Genomic DNA, 15004 nt, shown 5'->3' with positions numbered 1-15004 from the left:
CTTCCCACTCTCTAAGTCTTGAGCTATCTGAGCCGAAGTTTGAAGTTCAATAGTGGGAGACTTGTCACCACTACGGAGAAGATTGCTCGAATCAATTGCTCGAACTAGATTAGCTTCGACATTTTTCTCAACCACCGTTGCAGCCGATGCAAGCACATCCAAAGGGGCGATAGCACTAGCAGGCACGGCAAGGCTGGCGTCAGCTCGAAGGGGAGTGACGCTTATAGCACAAACATCAACTAGAATGTTGTCTTCGTCAAGCTCATCATCACTGTCGACAACAATCTGAATCCTCTTTGAGCTCGGTCCAGGAAGGGAACTGCTAGGACTAATTTTCCTCTTTAAGACACTTGGAGCAGCTTGGGCAGGAGGGACGGCCGAGGCAATTTCCTCATCTGACGACGAATCCGAGTCATTGCTCGAGCTGTCACTCGAGTCATCATCACTGCTCGAGCTACCTTCGCCGGTTTCATTCCCCTCATTTTCCTCATTCTCCACATGCTCTTCATTCCCATCGTTACCTTCGTTATCTGTATTTTCTTCATTTTCTTCAACTTCAGCATCGTCTTCATCAGAAGACGATTTCCTCGCAGCCTTCTTTTTCTTCTTCTTGCTCGAGTCAGGAACAATCTCAGGATGAACTCGAGCAGGGATATCGAGTCCAAGGGCGGACATCACTCGATTCATCCTTAAACCATTTTGCAAGGATTGGTACTTCGCGTGCTCATCTTTGGTATAAGGACCAAGATATGTCCGGCAAGGGTGGACAATGTCTACAGGAATAACTGCTGTAGCAAACAAAAAACATACATAAGTACAAAACACTCGAAGGAAATTGTTCGAACTTAATAAACAATATGAATGTGTTCGACCGAAAGAAAAAATGAAAACTTACTATTCGGATCAACCTCAAAGGGAGGCAAAGTCGAAGCGGCTTCTCTTGGCACTTGTCCTAAGGGAACAGTCCACTCGGCTGTGAGTGGCTGAATGCCAAGGCAAACGAATTCTTCCACCAAGTCTCGAACGCTAAACTTTGAGACAAGTTCTTCCATTTGAGAGTGAATAGCAAGAAAATCCGCTGTAAGAGCCGCTGGCGGTTCGACTGTAACCTTAGCGGTCTTGCAAGAGAAAGTGAAAGGACACTCTTTGATAGTAAGAAGGTTGGCAGGGATCTGATGGTAAAACCACCTAGACTGCCATTTGTTCCCCCATTTAGTTCGAATGGCGGGCACGGCTGGCCAAGGGCATCCATGCTTTGAATGGGGGGAGAAGTTGAGACAACCGAACTTGGAATTTTGCTTGGTGTAGCGGTGGATGCTATGGAAATATGCAAAATCCTCGGCACGAGGATTCCCGCCACAACTCCGAATCATCCATTCGAAGATCCCCACGTGCACAAGCGCATTGGGAGTAAGTTGTGGGAATTCGAGTTTGAATATCTTCAACACTTCGATCAGAAAGGGGCTGCATGGAAACCTAAAGCCGGCCTCAAAGAAACCTTCGAAAACTAGTGTGTATCCAGGCTTAGGAGAAGGATCAGATTCGCCAACAGGTCGAACTAGGGATTTCCGGTTCGAAATGACCCCATTTTGAACAAGGTCATTCAAATGCTTGTCTTTGATGGCCGAAGGGCCCAAGACAATTCCACTTCTCTCGGGTTTTTCGACCTTCTTTGATTTGCCCTTCTTGGTTGCTTTCTGCTTATCTTTTCCCATCGCGGAGAAGAGTAGTCAAGAGAAAAAGATGTCTTCGACCGAAAAGGGTGTTTTCCGAGCAAAGACAAGGATTCGAGTCAGTACAGGATGGCACAGTAGCCGGCTAAAAGCGACCCTTGCGGACCTTACATAGGTCTGGGGGGTGGGGTGTCGCGGCTGTAAGCGGGCGCGAACCCCGAAGCGGCGCTTCACCTTCCAACCATCCAATACAAAGCTGACACGTGGAACACATTCAAGCATCATAATAAATGTCCATATTCAATACATAAAGAATATGTATACACATAATAAATAATATATATATATATATATAATAAACAAATAAATGCATAATGATTAACAAGAATAACCACCTTCGAACTTCAAATTTTTATGTCCTAGTGTTTTTTTCGACCGAATAGGAGGACGGCGGTTCTCCCCCAACTTTTGATTCGAACACGGTTTCGGCCGAAAACACGCATCGCCCTTACCCGTTAGGGGCTTGTTGTAGTAGGGGGTCACCACCGCTCCTCTATATTCGGCCCAAAACATGTAGAGGAAGAGATTGAGTTAGAATAGTATCCGAGTGGCAAATGGTCATTCGAACAGGGAAACGGTAAAACGTTGTTCGAGTTGGAAAACACTATTCGAGTCAAAAAATACCGTTCGAGTAAATTCTTGTCACTAAATCTCATTATCCGTTTTGAATATTTCCTGAGTTAACAACAGGTCAGCTACCGGATAAGTCAGAAAGGGTGGTCGAGTTGGAAAAGACTATTTGCCATGGAAAAGACCCATGGTGGTGGAAAAGACCCTCGGTCGAGGAGAAGACCCATGGTGGTGGAAAAGACTCTTGATCATGAAGAAGGCAATTTGGACAACAAAGATGCCAAGAGAATATTCCCGAGGACCACTCAACCACTTCATCCAGCTGGCACCAAAAGACTATAATGACCTCCATAATGTACCAAAATGTCCTGAGGGCATGATTGTAATTTCATGTGGGCCCAACAAAGGGCGCAATTGTAATCTCACATGTAAAGCTGTGAACTATATAAAGTAGACAAAAAGCTTGTAGCAAGCAGGATATCTTGAAATACTAAAGATCTTGTCACTTAGTGTGTGTGTTCATTTGGTATTCGGGCTCATTTCTCAGGATAGGTGGGAAAAGGGTGTTTTCCCGTCTATCCCCAATCTTGTCCGTGACCTTGGGTCACGACAGGCGGAGGCCAACGAGCGAGACACAACGGAGGCGCGGGGAGGCCGGCGAGCTCCTCCCATGTCCAAATCCGCCATCGCCAGCGAGCTCCACCATGTGGAAAGGGAGGAGGCGGGGTAGCCGCAGTCGTCGGCGAGGAGCTCGAAGGCGGGGTCCCAGAGGAGGCGGTGGCTCGGCAACTACCGCCTCGCCCAACTCCTCCCCCGCGGCAGACCGCCGCCGTTCCGCTCCGCCGGCTGCCGAGCGCTCACCCGCCTGCCGCCACCACCGCTCCGCTCTGCCCTCCGCCACGCACTCGCTCGCCGCCGCCCGTTGCTACTCTCCCTAGCAAAGAGAAGGGAAAAAAAGAAGAGAAAAAAGAAAGAAAGGGGAAAGACGGGATGCTCCGCGTTGCCGGCGCTGCCACCACCGCCGCCGCGTCGTCGACGTTCGCCGGACCTCCTCTCCCGCCACGCCCCGTCGGTCTCCTCCCCACCCGTCGGTTGGCCTGCGAGAGAAGAGAGAGAGAGAGGAGGAGGAAGGAGATAAGAGGACAAAGAGAAAGATGATGTGGCATCCTGACATGTGGAGCCCACGTGGGTCCCACGCTGATTTAGCTGCCACGTCAGACAAAACTAGGGTCAAAACCATGAAAAGATCTATTGTAACCGATTTTGATTAGTTAAGAGACACGGATATCTGATTTCACGATTTGTGGACATTTTTTTAACTTGATGACAAGTTCAGGGACCCTCGGTGTACTTTTTCCAAGCCGAAACCAACCATTCTATTCACACCATAGCTGCAATATCACTGTGGCCGTGTTTAGTTCCAAAGCCAATTTTTTTTTAAGTATACGGATACACATTTAAAATATTAAATATACACTATTCCGCCTGTAAACTGCGAGACGAATTTATTAAGCCTAATTAATCTGTCATTACTAAATGTTTACTGTAGCACTACATTGTCAAATTATGACATAATTAGGCTCAAAAGATTTGTCTCGCAATTTACATGCAAACTGTACAATTAATTTATTTTTGTTCACATTTAATGCTCCATGCATATGTCTAAATATTTGATGTGACCAAATTTTAAAAGTTTGAAGGTACCTAAACACAGCCTATAGCCTATATCAGCCTATATCACAAAAACATGTGTACAGGAATGTGTGCAGCGATTAAATTTGTACAAAACTACAAATTTAAAACACCACAATTTTAAAAATGTACAGATCTAATACTAATTTATTGTAAAAGTACAACTTTTATAACCTTAATGTAGTTCTTTGATAACTTCCCCGTTAAATCTATAGATTTTTAATACGATAGCTTAAAATCCGTACTTTTCAAAAAAATTTGTTAAATTTAGGCCATGTTTAGTTTCTAAAAAGTTTTTCCCAAAAACATCACATCGAATCTTTGAACACATGCATGAAGCATTAAATACAGATAAAAACAAAAACTAATTGCACAATTAGGGGGAAAATTGCGAGACGAATCTTTTGAGCCTAATTAGTACATGATTAGCCATAAGTGCTACAGTACCCCACATGTACTAATGACGGATTAATTAGTCTCAAAAGATTCATCTCGCGGTTTCCAGGCGAGTTATAAAATTAGTTTTATCATTCGTGTCTGAAAACTCCTTCCGACATCCGGTCAAACGTTCGATGTGACACCCAAAAATTTTCATTTCGCGAACTAAATGGGCTTACTCGAAAAGGAAGAAATTTTCAATGTTCTTAGGAAAAGAAAAAAGAAAGAAACGTCTGGATTTCTTTTACACGAAAATCCGTCTGTAGTATTAGGTGCCACCGCTAACCCTAGCCCCTCAGACGGCTCCCCCTTCCGCCGCCGATCCACCACCCAACTAACCGCCGCCGCCGCCGCCGGCGAAATGCGCACCACCGCGCCCTCCTCGAAGGCCGCCACGTTCCTTCCCCTCTCGGCCTCGGCCCCGACCTCGCCGCCTCCACGCCGCCGGCTTCGTCCCCCTCGAAGCCCGCCGCGCCGTGTCGACGACGTCGATCCCCTCCCCAACCACCGCGACGACGCTTCGCTCTCCTCCTCCGCCGCCGGCGGCGGCGGAATGCGCGTTGCCGCGTCCTCCTCGAAGGCCAGCGCGACCACCACCACCTTGCCCACCGGCTCTGGCCCTCCGCGGCGCCTCCAGGTTCGCCCTCCTCGAAGCCCGCCGCGCCGAGTCGATCCCCTCCCTGACCACCGCGACGCTTCGACCTCCTCCCCGCCCGCCGCCGCCGCCGCCGCGGCGTCGCCACCCTGGGCAGCCGCGCCGCGCCGGCCCCGCTGGCCGCGCGGCGTGGCCCTCCTCGCGAGCGCCGCCGCGTCTTCTTCTTCCCCGGCTGCCACTGCTCCTCAGCAGGTATTTTCCTTTTTATTGATTTCTGCTGCTGATTTGAATATTCGAAAAAAAAGGTTCGTATCAATGGTCGTGAGTTGTAGTGCTGATTTGATTTATCCAAAATATTATGAGCTTGAATATCTGTAAATGCTGTTGCTTCGATGTGGTCCTCTTCATGTCTAGTACACACCATTGCTTTGATAGAGTTCGTATTTTCTTTTTCTTCTTTTTTTTTTTTGCGGGGAGCTCCTATTTTTATTGATTTGCAGACCAACCGTTTATGCAAATGGGGCAATATTGGTACCAGGCTACTAGCTCCATGTTCATGTCTATAAAGATTAAAAGATTATGCAATGAATGAGGAGATACAAGTTTATGCCAGTAGTAAGTTTGTATGACTTTTTTTTTCTCGAAAAGGCGTAAGTTTGTATAACTTGACTGCTGTATTAGTTGCAAAAACTGGGAGCATTGTAATTCGGGCATCCTTAGGGCTTGTTCAATTCAATTGCCATCCCATTCCAAAAGGATTGTTGGTATACTCGCCCTTAGCAGTGCGCATTTGCTGGTTTCTATGGGGAAGTTCTGGTTTAGCAGTTTTTATGTTTTTGCATGTGTCTTGCTTTCTTCTGACCCTGATTGTCAATCAGCCCGTGTTGTGTGTATGAATGTGTTCATGACTTCATTCTGTTATTGATCGCTATTAGACCTTCTATCCAATATTGGACTTTGCTTTAACATGATTTGTGGATGCCAATGTACTGGTATTATTTCTGTAAATTTCCCATAAATTTTCTTCTAACTACTTGATGGTTGGTTTGTTAGAGCATGCATTTTCTTGTAACATTATTTTTTTCTTGTAATATTTAATTATACAAGGTTTGGGTTTTTTAAGTACTTTAAGCATGTCCCTGGCCATACAAATCTCTGCTATGCGGACCTGTTTCTAAGCTAGATGAAGGTATTACTCTTGTAGAAGCAAACTACATGTAGGCTCTGTTCGTTTGCCAGGGTTGGGAACCCATCCTTCCGGCACAGAAAACAGAACAGTCTATTAGTGCGTGATTAATTAATTATTTGCTATTTTTTTTTCAAAAATGGATCAATATGATTTTTTAAGCAACTTTCTTATATAAACTTTTTGCAAAAAAACACACCGTTTAGCAATTTGAAAAGCGTGTGTGCGGAAAACGAGGATGGGGAGTTGGGAACCTTGACATACGAACATTGCCGTAGTCATGTAGAGTTTCAGATTTCATAAGAATGGTTTCTTTTCTCAACAACATTAGCAACTAGCTAAAAAGATAATTGCCATATACAGTTGCTTTTATTGTGCACATCGATCTGTTCCTAGCACCAAAATTTGAGTTAATTTGATGTCCCTTTATTTTTTGCAAAGGCGGTGTCTAGAGATGAACAAGATTCATTGCCAACATCATCACCTCAACCAGATGTACGAGATTCGCAGCCAGCATTATCACCTCAACCAGATGAACCGAGGCCAGAGAAGCGAAAGCGAGGTGGCCGAGGTCGAAATAAAATGCCCAAGGGTCGATACACCATCACTCATGTCACTGACGATGGTCAGCCTATGTTGCCTAAGACTGCAGTGTCAGCATTCCGGAGAGCATGCAGTGTAATTGGAAGGTCAAAGATCAAAATAACCTACAAGGACTGGAAAAAAGTACCAAACACTGAGAAAACGGTACTATGGGAGACTATGAAAGGAATGTTTGAGATCCCTGAAAGTGCCCATGACAGTGTGCAAAGACAAGCATTGCTTAAGATTGGCAAGGTATGGAAGAACTTCAAGAGTGAGCTTTACAAGAAATACGTGAAGCAAGATCGGACACCCTTCCATGACAAGGAACTCGCACACTTGCGGGATCAATGGAATGAGTTTGTACAGAGATGCCAGACGCCAGAATTTCTGCATCAGAGTGAGGTAAACAAGGCTCTCTCGGCATGCAATACTCATCCTCACAGACTGGGCACTGGTGGCTATGTGGGCAAATCCTTTCAATGGGCAAGGGAGGATGAGGAAGCAGCTCAGCTGAGTCGGCCCACTCCATTTGCAGACATCCCAGTACAGCGGGCTCGGAATTGGGTACGGGCAAGGGCAATCACCACTTCTGATGGCAGCATCTCCTTTGCAAATACCGAGACTGAGCAGGTTGCTCAAAGGGTCCAACAACTTGCCGAAGAATCTCTTCAAGGGTCTTTTCAGTCATGTAGAGAAAAGGACATACTAACTGAGGCCCTAGGAACCAAAGAACACCCAGGTCGCACACGAGGCCTCGGAGCTACAGTTCCATGGAAGGCGGGATTCACTGACAATTCTGATTTGTACAAGAAACACAGGAGAAGCAAAGGCGAGTGTGAAGAAACCAACGTAGCACAGCTCAAAAAGGAGATATATGATGAATTAGCAGCAAAAATAGATAGTGAAGTTGAAGAGAGATTACAGCAGGCCCTTAATCAGAGGTCGGTAGCCTCCCCCGTGGAACCCAGCCCCAACACAATTCAGGACTCGGTAGTCTCCCCCGTCCCCGTCGAACCCAGCCCCAATACGAATCAGGGTAACTGTGGGGCTGTTGCACATTCTCACCCTGGTGGCAGCATTATCCATGATAGGTATCCTGTTGATGACATCGAGGAACATACAAAGTGCAAGATCCAGGTGGCTATCGGTGTAGGCACTAATTTCATCATTGATGCTGGTGAGGGTACTGCATATCCATGCAGTGAAGATCCATGGGTTCAAGGTGTGCCGCTAGCAGAGGGTTATGGAAAGGTGCGAGTGAACATGGTATATCCAAATTTCACTGCATTCCCATTGCCTCTACCCCCAAACGAAGAGATCATGACACTAGGGCAGGCCCTCCGCAAATGTATCCAGTGGCCAAAGAAGGACATCACTTTATCAACCTAATTAGTATTTTCTGGCCTTTATAATTTATCTATGCATTGCACTGACCTTTGTCTGTATTGCTCACATGGTGCGTGCAGATAGGATGGTTGATGTTGATCTTTTGAACCTCTATGGCATTCGATGCCATTAATTATGTGTATTGTCTCAATTGGATAGTAGATGATACTTGCGCTGCTTCCTCCTTTGCTTCATGAGCCAAATTTATAGTTTCACTCGTAATACTCAATTACCATTGGTGTCAACTTGTGATGCAGGACGGGTGAAGCCTGTTGGTTTTGGGGGATTATCAATTTTTAAGATAGGTTAAACAAAGACTTATGGGTCTTGCTGTAGTGTCAGTGAGATATATAAAATGTTTTTGATTCCTCATGTTAATATCTGCTGTTCTCAGGTTGCAATGGGTGTAGTTGTTTCCTCCTCATGTTAATATTTGATGCTTTCCCATTGATAAGACTCGAATATATAGCACTAGAACTGGAATACAAGATTGAGGGATTTTTTTTTCCTTTTTACAGTGACCAGTCCTGCCATAGTTCCTCTAAAATGTTCTGCTTTGTTTCTCAAGTTTCAAAGGATAGTCAATGGTTTTTTTTTTTTTTGACCAAGGGCATAATGCCCCCATTTCCATTACTAGAAATGAGAAGACTACAAGGTTCAGGTTCAGATACAGAGCATTCCCAGACAAGCTATCAGGATAGCTGGTTTTGTAGATGACACCAGACAGAACAAAATAACAGCAAACAACTCTAAACAAAGTCCTAAAACATAGTCTACTGGCGACTCAGATATACAGCAGTCACCATCCCAAAATCCTAATTTGTAGTTGCAGCTGACATTCAGACCGATAGCAGAGAGATCAATCTTCAGCATCCAATCCTTCTTGTAGCGGCCCTCCATCCATACTTGGAGTTGAAGATACCACTTGCCACCTGTCTTATGAGTTTGGCTCCCAAGAGCAACCTTCTTTGATCTTCCTCCAGTCTCTGCAACGGAACCCAGGATTACAACCAATGACAAACCGAAAAAATCACTTCAGTTGGGTCATTAAGGAGTTTATTCTCAAAACAACCTTTGTTTCTAGTTTTCCAAATGGCCCAAAACACAGCAGCCACACCAGTGATAACTAATTTCTTAAGGTTCTTTCCAAAAGCAGAAATCCAGGAGCTAAACAATTGATTACTGTCAGAAACATGTTTCAGATCAAAAGCACAAGAGATAATATTCCAAATCAGCCTCGCCATAGAACAGTCAAAAAAGAGATGCTGGATGGATTCTTGTTGTTCACAGAATTAACACTTGGTGTCACCTTTCCTCCATCCTCTCTTAAACAGATTGTCTTTAGTCAAGATATTACCCTTTAGCATGAGCCAGAGAAAGATTTTGATTTTCAGAGGTATTTTAAACTTCTAATTTTCTTGAAAGGAGTAGGTGTCTGCTGAATACAAAGAGCATTGTAAAAAGTTTTGACAGAGAAGGTCCCTTGCTTAGTCAGGTTCCAGCAGAGCCTATCCTTGCAACCTGGCTGAAAATGTAAATTTGCAAAGTTTTGTTTAATAAGATTCCAATCTGTCAGATTTTCATCAACCAAGGTCCTTCTAAATTTGACCACACTCCAACCTTTTTCTTTTATCTTAGCTAAGGAGATAAGTTTTGTCAAGGTGATATTATAAAGAGCAGGGAACTGAGAGGCTAGTGATCGGCCACCCATCCAGCTATCCTCCCAAAACATTATAGATCTCCCATCTCCCACTTTTTTTTAAACATAAACTATAGAATTTTTCCTTTACTTCAAGAAGCCCCTGCCAAAAGTGAGAATCTCTAGGTTTTGCTTTCAGGATAGACATGGGTTTCTTCTTCAAGTATTTATTTCTAAGAAAATCTTGCCACCATCCCTCTTCATTTTCAAGTTGCCAGATCCATTTCCCTAGTAGAGCTTTGTTCATAAGATCAAGGTTTAGCACTCCTAACCCCCCTGGTCCTTAGGAGTGCAGATAACTAGCCATTGAACAAGGTGGTACTTCCTAATGCCCTGATCCTCTTGCCAGAGAAGCCTTCTTCTAAAAAAATCCATTCTCTCTCTCACCCCCTGAGGAATTCTATAAAAGGACAACATGTAGAGGGGGACATTACTTAAGCTGGAGTTAATCAAAATCAGCCTTCCACCAATTGATTGAAATCTCCCTTGCTAACAACCCAACTTGTGTTCCATTTTACTTTTAGCTGTTTTCCAATCTTTTTTCAGGATCCTTTTTTTTATCAGTAGGTACCCCCAGATATCTCATAGGCAAATCACCTATGTTACAAGTAAAGAGTTGGCTATAGAGTTTTTGTCTTTCTTCTGTCAATCCTATACAGAAAATTTCACTTTTGTTGAAATTAATTTTGAGACATGATAATTGTTCAAACAGACACAGAATATATTTCAAATTTCTGGCATATTCTAAATTATTAGGAATCAGGAGGATAGTGTCATCAGCATATTGCAACACAGCAACTTTGTTTTCATCATTGACACCTAATCCTTCTAGCAAGGAATTGTTTTCTGCCCTATGAATCAACAAAGTAAGGGCTTCAGCAGCTAAATTAAAAAGCAAAGGGGACAGGGGGTCACCCTGTCTAAGACCTTTGTGAGTTTGAAAATAAGGACCAACTTCATCATTTACTTTGACTGCTACTTTCCCTCCTCTAATGACTTTCATCATCCAGTCACACCATTGAGTTGGGAAATTCTTTGCAACTACTCCCTCTATTTCACAATGTAAGTCATTCTAGCATTTCCCATATTCATATTGATGTTAATGAATCTATATAGATATATACGTCTAGATTCATTAACATCAATATAAATGTGGGAAATGCTAGAATGACTTACATTGTGAAACGGAGGAATTAGCATTCTATGGATAAAAACCCAATCTACTTTATCATAAGCTTTTTCGAAATCAATCTTAAAAAGAATGCCACTTTTTTTTTGGTGAATAGAATTCAGAATTTCATGTAGAATTACCACCCCCTCCAAGATAAACCTATTTTTGAGAAAAGCAGTTTGGTTTCTGGAGATAATATAAGCTATCACACAATCAATCCTATTCATCAAAACTTTTGTTAAAATTTTGAAACTCACATTTAGGAGACAAATAGGTCTAAACTTTTGTCAATGGATGATAGATCTTTTGTCAGGGCATCTGAACATATGTTCATTTGTAGTAGCTCTCTTGAGAACTGGTACAACTAATCTGAAGATTGTAGGTTCAATTACGAAAAATGAAGTTTTGACATCAAGATAAGAATGGATGCTCTGTTGTTGCTAGTGTTTGAGGAAATATTCCTCAGCAAGATGACTGTATTTGAAATTGGTAACCGTAAAAACGGCAGCCTTTTCTTTTAGCTTTGAGCTATGACTATTTTGTTTCCCTAATGCTAGACATGATTATCTTATCACTTATTCACTTCCATGACTATGCATTGACTTCAGCTTTTTTACCCCACCAGTCAATGATACTCCATGCTTGTCTTCTCTTTGTTTTTTTCAGAGAGAGGAATGATTAGGTTCAGTGCTTGCATTACGTATCAAAATCTATAATTGTTTGGGCTTCTTTCAGTTTTTTTATGAGACTTCTGGTTTTAAATCTAAACATAGGAAGGAGGGTGTACGCTCGTTGTTGTTTCTTTTTGGAATATTGCGAAAGGACCTCAAATATCACATTAAGTTTGAGATCCCTCTCTATAAAACTCTATTCTGTTGCAAATACCCCATCCTATGTTACCTTGGTTTGATATTCCTCCCCAATTAGCAATTACTGTTGTTTGCATTTTTTTTCTTTCCTCTTTCAGCATGTGTTATATGACCTAGCGCATCTCTTGATGGACATATACATTTTCTTTCTCAATTACATGGTGTCACTCATACCGAACTCATCTTCCTCATCTTGAATTGTCAAAGAAACATGCCACTATTGAACCCCATGAGATAAGAGTAATTATTCGTGACCATCACAATCCAATAACATGCTAGACACCATGAGTAGGAGCAAGTATTCCATAATCATGCCATTGTGCCTGGACAACATAAATGATGACCATGCCTCCATAGCCATATCATCATGTAGGGTTTGCAACCACGAAAATAGACAAGTAATGGCAATTGAGTGGAATTTTAAACCAAAATGAATTAAGATGGGGTTTATTTACAACAAATCATTTTATAGAGGGAATACCAAACTCAAGGTGGTATTTAGAGTGGTTTTTGCAATTTTTCCTTTTTTCTCTTGACTACGGGTGTGTTTGGATCCCAGCCAAACATTGCCATGCAGTTGTGGCGGCCGCCGTAAGTGAGGCGAACAAAATGGCTGCCACAGTTGTGGCAAGAGTTACTGAGTGTATGGCAGTTGGAATCTTACGGCTTGTCTTAATTTACTCTCAAACCAAACTGCAGCCTAGCGTTTGTGGTGGCCACATGCATGACGTGGCGAAGTGTGGCGTGGAACCAAACACTCCCGTAGTGCATTGCTGTTGACAAGGTTGAGAACAAGGGGATTTTGGATTTTACTCTTCATGTCAACGATACTCTATTAACATGTTTTCATTTAATGTGCCATTAAATTCAAAATCTTTGAGGGCATTTGTAAATTTGTCATTGGTTTTTATATGTTGCAAAAATGTCATTCGAATGATAATTCTGGTAGCATTTTTATATTTGTAGTAGCATTTTTATATTTGTAGTAGCATTTTTACAATTACTATTTAAAATAGTGGTAAATTTGTAATTACCTAGTCATGTTGTAGAGGAGATATTCAAAAGCTTGGAACAAATACGTGCGCGTACCTGGCCAAAAGCTGAAACACTGCCCCCACCGAACGTATTACTCCCCTGTTTAAGCTTTTTGTTTTTTACATTATCTTAGCTCGTCTTTTTTATTTTACTTTTTGTTGATTGTTGTACAATTAATTATGCGTACAATTAACTATGAGTCTATGAGTAAGTAGGATCCGCGTAAGTACTAGTAGTGGAGCGATTAACCAAAGAAAAGAAGAAGAAAAAACAGATGTGCGCGCGTGCAGCGGTGAAAAGAGGTGGCTCGGCTCTGCACTGCAGTAAGAGTTTCACGAAGAAAAGGTTCGAGCAGTCAGGCGCGCGTGGGTGGGCACTGGCCACTGCTCTTGCAACGGTCACTTTGCTCGCGTTGGCCCCACTCGTCAGTCGCAGCTGCCGCAGCGCTCACGGACACGGTGCAGTGCTCATCACTCTCCACCTGTCCACGGACCACCACCACCTCGATCGTCGTCGGCGACCGGATCGAACCTCTTCTTCTTCCTCTTCTTTTCTGTCGAGTTGCGCATCCATCCATCCCAAGAAACTCGCTGCTTCGATTTTGTTCACATTCTCTCAACTCTTGTTGTTTCTTCCATCCCATCCCATCCATTGGCTGCTTCTCTTCAATCTCTGGTTTGGCTGCGACTGCGACTGCGAGCGAGGTGGTTGATGGGGAAGAAGAGGGGGGCAGCCGCGGCGCCGCCCGTCTTCCCGTTCCCGGCGGCCGACGACGACGACGACGACCCCCGCCTCCGGTGCTTCTTCTCCCATGTGCGTATCATTCAATGAAATCTCTCCCCCTTCCTTGGTAATGGATCGATCGATCGATCAGAGCTTCATTTGTTATTAGTTTCTTGGTTCTTCTCAGGCCACGGCGAAGCGGGCGGCGGCGGCGGCGACGAGGCGCCACCACCAGCATCAGCCGCCGCCAATGGAGTCCGCGCGGTTCAAGCTCCAGAAGCCCATCTCCAAGAAACACCACCACAAGAAACAGCAGCAGCGCCGCCGGTGGTGGAGCTCCGCCCTTCTCTTCTTCAGGCGCGGCGGCTCCTCCTCCTCCTCCTCCTTCGACGACGACGATGCCACCGCCTCCGTTGAGTACCCGTCCTCCTACAGCACGGCCGCGTTGTCTCCGGCAGGACCACTGTACCTCGCCGCCGTCGAAGACGACGATGACGACGGAGCGGCGGCGGCGTGCGCGTGCTGGGCGCCGGCCATGCGGTCCGGCGGGCGCCACCTCGCGGCCTCCGAGCTCGGCGCGTCCGCCTCCGTGCTCCCCTACGTCAGCCTCAGGGACAGCGCCGGCGTCGCCGGAGGAGCTCGTGCTCCTCCGGCGATGCCCATCTACCTCGTGACGTGACCATGGCAGCATTGGCATCATGGCATGGCTGTCTTTTTTTTTCTTTCCATTTTAGGGTTAACTCTGACAAATATGGCCCACATGTCAGTGACACTAGTGGCCGCCGGATGATGGCTGACCTGACACCGGTCGTCCAAAGTGGTCAAAGTAGACTTTTCTAACTCTGGTTTTCGCAGAAATGTGCTTTTTCTTTATTGGTGGCTGGATTTTGTTTGAAAAGTACAGCCCGTTCTTCGGTTGTGGGGTCAGTCAGCAATGTATGTGTCTATTGTACTTGTTCTCCTGTGCATTCGTCGTGCATAAACTCTTTAGGTTAGTATTAAAAAACGTGAATTATCTAATATTAAATAATTAGAAGAGGTGAGGTTTCGAATCCAGGTCGTCTAGCCCATTACCTTGTGGAGCTAGCTGAAAGACCCCTGTATGTTTCTCCTCTTCATGTTAGTATTATCTTATTGGCTTCATGTTCTATTTGTTGGAATGATTAAACTTGTATAATGAACAACAACCTAACTTCATGTGATCTGGAAAATTGTAGCTTTAATATAAATTTAGTGCTTTTATGGATTAATCCAGCTGCATTTTTTACTGTATCTAGATTATATTATAATTCCCACAGTAATGTGCAGGATGTAGAATTGTT

The 15004-nt window shown here is 44.1% G+C and overlaps 2 protein-coding genes across 3 annotated transcripts; both read left to right on the top strand.

The window, feature by feature from the left end:
• Nucleotides 1–4730: 4730 nt before the first annotated feature.
• Nucleotides 4731–8373, top strand: LOC9271054 (uncharacterized). Its single transcript, XM_015782475.3, has 2 exons — nucleotides 4731–5280; nucleotides 6656–8373. Exons 1-2 carry the CDS (start codon nucleotides 4795–4797, stop codon nucleotides 8186–8188), a joined length of 2019 nt encoding a protein of 672 aa, XP_015637961.1. The 5' UTR covers nucleotides 4731–4794; the 3' UTR covers nucleotides 8189–8373.
• Nucleotides 8374–13311: 4938 nt separating this feature from the next.
• Nucleotides 13312–14636, top strand: LOC107277477 (uncharacterized). 2 transcript variants are annotated; one of them, XM_066310959.1, is made up of 2 exons: nucleotides 13312–13772; nucleotides 13852–14636. In XM_066310959.1, exons 1-2 carry the CDS (start codon nucleotides 13671–13673, stop codon nucleotides 14359–14361), a joined length of 612 nt encoding a protein of 203 aa, XP_066167056.1. In that variant the 5' UTR covers nucleotides 13312–13670; the 3' UTR covers nucleotides 14362–14636. The 2 variants fall into 2 exon arrangements, with proteins under 2 accessions (XP_066167056.1, XP_015638600.1); XM_015783114.3 differs by having other exon boundaries at nucleotides 13533–13772; nucleotides 13870–14636.
• Nucleotides 14637–15004: the final 368 nt, after the last annotated feature.

The sequence above is a fragment of the Oryza sativa genome, chromosome 5 (genome assembly GCF_034140825.1).
Source record: "Oryza sativa Japonica Group chromosome 5, ASM3414082v1".
Classification (NCBI taxonomy): Eukaryota; Viridiplantae; Streptophyta; class Magnoliopsida; order Poales; family Poaceae; genus Oryza; species Oryza sativa.
Note: the sequence above shows the minus strand (reverse complement) of the source record. Positions and strands in the feature narration are given on the sequence as shown.

What these genes read in the sequence shown, in the direction of transcription:
- LOC107277477 (XM_066310959.1), top strand. Translation starts at nt 13,671, where the DNA reads ATGGGGAAGAAGAGGGGGGCAGCCGCGGCGCCGCCCGTCTTCCCGTTC. An exon ending in TCCGGTGCTTCTTCTCCCAT is followed by an intron (nt 13,773 to 13,851) that starts GTGCGTATCATT and finishes ATTTGTTATTAG; the next exon opens with TTTCTTGGTTCTTCTCAGGC.
- LOC9271054 (XM_015782475.3), top strand. Translation starts at nt 4,795, where the DNA reads ATGCGCACCACCGCGCCCTCCTCGAAGGCCGCCACGTTCCTTCCCCTC. An exon ending in CTGCCACTGCTCCTCAGCAG is followed by an intron (nt 5,281 to 6,655) that starts GTATTTTCCTTT and finishes TTTTTTGCAAAG; the next exon opens with GCGGTGTCTAGAGATGAACA.